Source organism: Xenopus tropicalis, chromosome 7 (genome assembly GCF_000004195.4).
Source record: "Xenopus tropicalis strain Nigerian chromosome 7, UCB_Xtro_10.0, whole genome shotgun sequence".
NCBI classification, from domain to species: Eukaryota; Metazoa; Chordata; class Amphibia; order Anura; family Pipidae; genus Xenopus; species Xenopus tropicalis.
This window is the reverse complement of record NC_030683.2, coordinates 13,845,590-13,854,022: the sequence shown is the minus strand read 5'-3', so window position 1 is coordinate 13,854,022 and position 8,433 is coordinate 13,845,590. Positions and strand designations below refer to the sequence as shown.

Below are 8,433 nucleotides of genomic sequence, written 5' to 3'. Positions count from 1 at the left end.
GAATTGTTTCACAAAACATCTGTAAAAACGGCACGAAAATTAGTGGCGTCAAAAAAGCCGCAGTCGCAGCAAAGTAGGCGCGCTGGTGGCACAATAATTGCGCACGTCATAAAAAAAACACAAGCATCAAAATTGTCACGTAGTTTCGCAAATTTCTTGCCGTTGTGTGCATTTTTTGTAGTTTTGTCAATTTTACAGTAACATTTTTGAGTTTCGTGAATTTCATACAATTCACGAAACTACAAAAAAATGCGCGCAACGGCAAAAAAGTTGCAAAACGGTGGAAAATTCATTGAGACTACGTGACAATTTTGATGCGTGTGATTTTTTTTTTACACGTGCAACATTTGTGACGCAAGCACGCCTACTTTGATGCGACTGCGCCTTTTTTGACGCGCCCACTAATCCCTCACCTGAGTGAATCTGTCCTATTTCGCCATAAAATTCACGAAACTGCTCAAAAAATCACGAAACATAGGAAAATTTGCGAAACGCACAAAATTACGTGTGCCAAAAAAAATTGTAACGTACGGCTGTTTATATTTTCTGCACTACTGGTTCTGACTCTTGAACCAATGTAGCAGCAGCCGGCTGAACCCCATCCGTTGCACAGAGAGGGATAAACAAATGCTGCTTCCAATGCTGCAATTAATGTATATTGGAAAGATGATTAGAATTCCACGTTCTTTCATTATACAAAGCTGTTTTGGGGTGGAATTTCCCCTTTAGGCAGCGATAAGCAGAATGGCATTCAGTATTCCTTTGTTCTTCCTGCCATCCAATAGAGTGGCAAGAGTGTTACCTGTGCAGGCTGCAGCACGTACACAAGTTGGGGGGGTGCAATTGGAGATGGAGCAAAAGAGTATGGGGGCAGGGTCAGACTGGGTCGCCGGGACACCGGGAAAAATCCAGGACCCTTTGCCGACGCTCCCCCTGCCCGACAGCTCCTCCCAGATGCGTTAAATTTATGCGCTCGGGGGAGGACATTGGGTGGGGGGCCCTGCGCGGGGGGTTAGGGGGGCCCCTGCGGGGGGGCGGGGGCTCCTGCAGGGCCCCTGGGGCGGGAGCCCCAGTGGGCACTTCACCCCTCAGTCCGACCCTGTATGGGGGTGTACTGGGCAAGCTGGGGGGGGGGGGGGCAGGAACGTGTTATGTTGTTCAGGCCAAACTGCAGGGAGGAGTCTGAGGGGGGAAAGTGCCCCCTTTTCAGGGCTTTTTCATATTCATATCCTGGTGTTACTGCCCCTTAAAGGGTGAAGACACACTGGGCTACTAGTAGCAGCTACTTGTCACGGCTACTTAACTCCAGAAAATCCCCTGCCATAGACAATACTGAGAATTGCCTCTGCTAAAACACACGTAGAGACAATTATCAGTAAACGATCAGCATTGTCTGTTTTAGTAGCCACGACAAGTAGCTGCTACTAGTAGCTCCGTGTGTCTTCACCCTAGTACCTGCGATGCTGTACCCCCCATATTCAGTGAGAGGATCCTGCACCGTGTAGTTCTTTATAAACCCCAATGTGCAGTGAGTAGGAAACCAGTGGCTCAGTTTGGCCGCTCCGGCCCGGGGCTTAGGCTGCCGTTTCATTCGTTTAAGCCTTTAATGAGATCTAAGTTGGGAGGCAGATAATGGATTGACTTTAGTATTATCCCTTATGTTAGATTAGGCTTCAAAGGGCCTGATTATCTGTTCAATAACTGCCGTCATTACAGCCTCACTGGCGACACTGTATGAATCAGTATAGATAAAACCTGTCGCTTTTCTGCTCCTCCAATGAAATATTAGCATTTGGCCCTCGTTGTTTCATTTAAGGGTGAAGACACACTGAGCTACTAGTAGCAGCTACTTTTCCATGACTACTAAACTCCAGAAATTCCCCTGCCATAGACAATACTGAGAATTGCCTCTGCTAAAACACACAGGCAATTATCAGTAAATGATCAGCATTGTCAATTTTAGTAGCCACGACAAGTAGCTGCTACTAGTAGCTCCGTGTGTCTTCACCCTAAAGGTTACATGACTTCTATCTGCCTAGCAACCAGCTAAAACACACACAAACATATATATATGTGCGTGTGTTTTAGGGCTCTGGCACACGGGGAGATGGCACCCTGTTCGCGGGCGACTAATCTCCCCGAGTTGCTATCAGTTGTCATCCCACTGGCGAAAATGTAAGTCACCGGTGGGATGGCACACACGGCAGCGCGATTTCAGCAAATCGACGAAAATGCCTCGCGAGGCAACTTCGACGATTTGCCGAAATCGCCTGCGTATTGTGTGCCATCCCACCGGTGACTTACATTTTCGCCAGTGGGATGACAACTGATAGCAACTCGGGGAGATTAGTCGCCCGCGAACAGGGAGATTTGTCGCGGGCGACTAATCTCCCCGTGTGCCAGAGCCCTAAGGGTAAAGACACACTGAGTTTCTAGTAGCAGCTACTTTTCCATGACTACTAAATGCCAGAAATTCCCTGCCATAGACAATACTGACAATTGCCTCCGCTAAAACACACGTAGAGACAATTATCAATAAATGATCAGCATTATCTATTTTAGTACGACAAGTAGCTGCTACTAGTAGCTCTGTGTGTCTTCACCCTAAAGGTTACATAACTCCTATCTGCCTAGCAACCAGCTAAAACACACATATATAGTTAGCAATATAAATGTTGGCCTAGTTAAAGATATAATAACCAATGCAGATTTTCATTAAAGGGGAAGTAAACCCTATTTTCAATTAGGGTAGTTCTCTGGCTACTTTCCCTAACAGACTGCTGAAAGGGAGTTCCCCCATACCAGGTCCTAAAATGTAGAGTTGCCCCGTGGGTCAACTCTGATAGGTAGCCCCCCCCCCCCATACAAGGTCCTAAAATGCAGAGTCGCCTCGTGGGTCACCATGTCTGGACGTCATATCCTTTCAAAGCTTCTCTGGAGCTCCGACCGCTATGGACCTCTGCCCAGGAACAAGCAAACTGGAAACCAGCAATGGAGGCTGGGAAAGGAAGTGATGCAACCGGCATGGTGGCCACCAATCATGCTGCACAGGGGTCCTCTTGTGTAGCATGAGGTTTAGTTACCCTTTAATAAATAAGATATTTCCACCGCTAATAAATTTAAGCTATAAAGTTCTTATATTGTAAAATCCCCAAGGTCCAAATACTGCCACGTGCAAAAAAGAAATCGGTTTGGAAATGTTTTATTTCAATTAGAAATACAGACGTACTAGACGTTAAAATCTACATAATATTTATATAGATATATTTATATATAAACAGGGAAGAGCGAGTCGGAATGTACAAGGCGGCCGGTTACAATAGAGAGGATCATGTACATTTTCTATACACAGATATTTACAGCTGTTCATCATTATTAACCAATTTACAACACAGTAATTTACTGTAATTAGGAATTAATAAGAAGTTCCTATAAAAAAGAAACAAGTTGTGCAGCTCTGGGCTCGGGGGGGGGAGGGACCAGAGCACTTCATGTAAACTGATACGCCCCCAAAGGCAGAGCGACCAATGTCCTTATTAGCGGCCAATGTCCTTATTAGCGGCCAATGTCCTTATTAGCTTAATTTAGAGAAGGTCCTTCAGGCTCTGCAGGCCTCACTTAGTGTCTCTGGCAAGTGTGAAGTCTCGAGGTCTTAGGGACGGTCGTAAACTCTCCCTTCTGTAACCGACAGGAGAGTCCGGCGCCGCAGTGGCAACGCTGGAAGATCTCCAGCCCGTGGGAGCCTTTCCTCCTGTGCTTGGTGCACACTTGGCCTTCCTCAAGCACCGGCTTGCAGATCTTCGACCAGAAGTGACGGGCGCAGCATAGACCTGGGGCGCAGTCGGTTGATCTGAGGCAGACGTCACCATCACGACCTGTTGGGCAGAAAAGAAAAAAATATTAGACATGATTATATGGATATTAATGGGCCACCATACCAAGATATATTGTATACTAGCCAATATAGGGAATAATGTACCCCCTACTATAAGTGATAAGGATATTAGAAGTCACTGAGGGGTTCTGTGCCCATATAAAGGCACAAGGCTGCAGGCTGAGTTATACAGGGAACTCTGAGTATCACTCATGTATTATAAGGGATAATGTACCCCCTACTGTAAATGATAAGGATATTAGCAGTCACTGAGGGGTTCTGTGCCCATATAAAGGCACAAGGCACAAGGCTGAATTATACAGGGAACTCTGAGTATCACTCATGTATTATAAGGGATAATGTACCCCCTACTGTAAATGATAAGGATATTAGCAGTCACTGAGGGGTTCTGTGCCCATATAAAGGCACAAGGCTGCAGGCTGAGTTATACAGGGAACTCTGAGTATCACTCATGTATTATAAGGGATAATGTACCCCCTACTGTAAATGATAAGGATATTAGCAGTCCCTGAGGGGTTCTGTGCCCCCCATATAAAGGCACAAGGCTGCAGGCTGAGTTATACAGGGAACTCTGAGTATCACTCATGTATTATAAGGGATAATGTACCCCATACTATAAATGATAAGGATATTAGCAGTCACTGAGGGGTTCTGTGCCCATATAAAGGCACAAGGCTAAGTGCTAACATTATAATGGTTTATAACAGGGGTGCATTTTTCTTTATAATACCAGTGACAACCCTACGCACAGAATTTATTGCATGGTCCCTAAATGCTTTCTATACTCATTGCTGACATTAAACCCACATATAATAACCACGTTCTACAGACCCAGCACTCTATAGCCGCGTATCAGCCAACAGGCTTACCTTTAAAGGGCTGCATTCCCGAAGGGGACGTGGTTAATTTTGAATGCGTATCCATTGTTGCGTGATCGGCGTTATAGTTTTCCAGAATGGTTTCCTCCAGGTATCCCTGCTGCTGGAAGCGCTCTTGATCTTGCTCCACGGGGACACATATTCCTAAAGGGGGGGGGAAAGATGAGTTTAGATGAGTGCAAGCCCCCCGCTCCGAGCCACCGAACCTCTTTCAATACCTATTCACATAATGCAATCACCTGCAGCCCCTTAAACGATGCAGGACAAGGAGACAGTGGGAATTAGTGATGCCCTAGTGAGCCCCATAGAGCGCCCAAACAATAGGCGACCTACATGCTCAGCAGGGCAGGCAAAGCTAACCTACAATTGCCCAGGCCGGGGGCCATTACCGATTGTAATGCTAATCGGAACCTCTGGGTTGTACTGGTTTTAAGAGAAAACCCTCATGTTGCCTGACATTGTCATCAATTAAGGGGGCAACGCCATGTAGACGTGAAATGGGGGGGGGCTTTTGATGTCAATTAGCGAGGCATTACTTTCAACGTCAGGGTAGATGGAGGCGGCGTACACCTCGCGGTTCTTTTCATGTCGCTTATAAACAAATGCCATTATGTAATGACGTGGGCTAATTGTGCTCAGGGAAAAAAAAAAAAGACTTTGATCAGAACTTGACAGCTGCTGGAGTGGCTTAAAGTCGGAATTTCACCTTGTACTTTAGCAGCAAGTACATCAAGACAGACTAATGACATGTGGGGGTTGTCAGTGTGGCAGACAATTAGGCAGATGAGCTTTGCTCCGGATCATTTAGTTACCCTTTAACTGCTAGTAAAGGTGTCTGTCACCCGTACAAATCGCATACGGTCATGAAAAGATTTGCAGTTGGTCTTATTTTTTTTTTTGCATTTTTGAAAAGTTTATTTTAGTTTATGTTACTATAGTAACAATAAACATCTAGGTGATCATTAAAAAGCTACTAAGGCAAAACTTCCCCTTGGGCACAGGATCACAGTATAAATTATAAAATGTCATTATGGGACAACGGAGTCTACTTAGTCCCAATGAATAACATTTTAATGTTCTGTAAATGGAGAAATAAATCCTTGGGATGGGATTTGAACCTATAAAATTACTTGTGCCATAGAAAGAAATATATCACGGAATCAAGTATTGAGACCATCATCCTACCCCCCCCCCCCCCACCCCAAAGGCCATGACAGTGGTAACAAAAGCCCCTTACCGTTGCTACAGTAGTTGCCGGTGCAGCACATTGCGTCCCTCAGGCAGCGCTTGCGGCGTTTCCGGCATGCCAAGCAGACCAGGGAGTTGCCATTTCTGGAACTGTGGCAGAACTCATCCAGGGCACAGTCGTCATCTTCTGTGCAACCGTAGAGCTGGGGGGGAAACAAGAGGAACAGGTACTTTAGGGTGGGGGGGTATCAGGATATGTATTGCTCCAGTGCAAACACAGGTGTGTATCCAAAATATGGCAATAAAGGGCAACTAAAGCCCTATGAGAGGTGGGGGAAATGAAGCTTTCAAAAAATAACAGTATACTGTGGGGAGATCACAGAATAATACAGGAAAATGACAGAATGTGTGACCAAAAAAAACAGGGGAATGACAGAATGATAAAGGGAAACAATCACAGAATGATACAGGGGAATGAAAGTATGGAAATCACAAACCAATACAGAGTATTTTAGGCAAACATGGAATGATAATGGGCAATGACAGATGAAAAACACAAGGAGAAGATTATACAGAATAGTATCAGGAGCAATCACAAAATTATAGAAGGAGATGACAGAATGCTGTAGGAAAAACCACAGAATGCTTTTCTGTCACTACACATGAGCCAATCAGCTGAGCTGACAGCCCTTGCATCACTAGAGCAGCCTTCCCCTTCTGGCTTGCACCCCAGCTAGCATGTAAGGGTTAAACACCAACTGTCAACTATATTCCTAACAGTCAGTTCCGACTGTCACCCTCACTGCTCAATACAGTTGTTTAACAAGGTAGAGATGGAACAGTAACACTATACTCTTTCATAGACAGAGATAGATAGATAGATGATAGATAGATGATAGATAGATGATAGATAGATAGATAGATAGATGATAGATAGATAGATAGATAGATAGATAGATAGATAGATAGATAGATAGATAGATAGATAGATAGATAGATAGATAGATAGATAGATAGATAGATAGATATGGATAGATGATAGATAGATAGATAGATATGGATAGATGATAGATAGATAGATAGATAGATAGATAGATAGATAGATAGATGATAGATAGATAGATAGATAGATAGATAGATAGATAGATAGATAGATAGATAGATAGATAGATATGGATAGATAGATAGATAGATAGATAGATAGATAGATGATAGATAGATAGATAGATAGATAGATAGATAGATAGATGATAGATAGATAGATAGATAGATAGATAGATAGATAGATATAGATAGATAATATAGTAAAGACAGTTAGACACAACCAGAGGCTCTGAAAAACATTGCGAAATGGAAAGGCTATACAATGTATCAAACTATTACGCATTTGACAACGTTTCGGGCGCATCATCTAAACTGTATGCAGAGCCCTACAGTATCTATACCCATAGGAATAAAAGTTGATTTCCCTGATGAGAAGAATAAGAATGACCCCCATCCTTCCAGCCCAACGTTTCGGACCCCCATCCTTGCAACCCAAGAGGCAAGAAGCATCTGACGCCGGACTTTACGCTTTATGGCCACTTACCGGGTAGGCATCCAAAGGTTGGTATTTGTTGGCAATATCATATAAGGAGTCCGGACTGACACTGACAGGGTAGTAGCCAATGGGTTGCCCAGCCGGGGCCGCTGGGACGTTCTTGATGGAGTTGGAGTTGGTCATCATGACAAAGCCAAGTGCCCCATCCAAGATAAACCCCCCCAAGGCAAAAAGAAGCATCAGGAACATCTCGTCCATTCCTCTGTCCCAGTAACCAATAACGGCAGGATAAGTCCTCCGGGGATAAGTCCCTTGGGTGCTGCTGAAGACTTGGGTGCTGCTGATGGCTAGGGTGCTTGGGTGCTGCTGAAGGCTTGGGTGCAGCGCCGGTTGTGACTGCTGCGCTCCGTGCTCAGTTCTGGAGAAGCCGCCGAGGCGCAGCGGTATTTATAGCGCAGGGTTTGTTTGCGCACACGCCCCTCCGCTCAGAACAACAAAAGCCAAGGAATTGGGATTTCAAAGCCCTGGGATTTATGACGCTCCGGCAAAGCTTAAATCACAGGGCAGACTGGCAGCCAGGGATTTCACAATAATTGTAATTATCAATTAATTCTTTTTTTTTTTCTTTTGCAAGATCACACAGGGCTTCCTGCAGAAGGGATTGCGCAAGCCATAAGGATAAATGAGGGAAAGCCTTCATATTTTATCCTATTATCGCATCAGCGGCGTAATCGTGATTTTATATGGTTACAGGTACTGGGGTGTGTAACTGGGATCGATCCCCTGTCCTGTGTTACACTGCTGGCCCTTATAGGCACTGGGGGTAAATGTGGCCCCTAGGATTAAATGAACTTTTTAAACTGCTTTGATTCACCTGATTTATTCAAAAGGGACTGGTATATAACAAGTTGCCCAAGGAATGGTCTGTAGCC

General features: G+C 44.7%; 1 protein-coding gene across 1 annotated transcript; it reads right to left on the bottom strand.

The window, feature by feature from the left end:
* Window positions 1-3,186: 3,186 nt before the first annotated feature.
* Window positions 3,187-7,905, bottom strand: dkk1 (dickkopf WNT signaling pathway inhibitor 1). Its single transcript, NM_001016283.2, has 4 exons — window positions 7,550-7,905; window positions 6,011-6,164; window positions 4,765-4,917; window positions 3,187-3,875 (listed from the first exon to the last, which is right to left on the bottom strand). The coding sequence occupies exons 1-4, from the start codon at window positions 7,757-7,759 to the stop codon at window positions 3,619-3,621; spliced, it is 774 nt and encodes a 257-aa protein (NP_001016283.1). The 5' UTR covers window positions 7,760-7,905; the 3' UTR covers window positions 3,187-3,618.
* Window positions 7,906-8,433: the final 528 nt, after the last annotated feature.

Coding starts and splice junctions, on each gene's coding strand:
- dkk1 (NM_001016283.2), bottom strand. CDS start 7,759: ATGGACGAGATGTTCCTGATGCTTCTTTTTGCCTTGGGGGGGTTTATC. Junction 6,165..7,549: donor AACCTTTGGATGCCTACCCG/GTAAGTGGCCAT, acceptor TTTCCCCCCCAG/CTCTACGGTTGCACAGAAGA. Junction 3,876..4,764: donor GGGAATGCAGCCCTTTAAAG/GTAAGCCTGTTG, acceptor TCTGCCCAACAG/GTCGTGATGGTGACGTCTGC.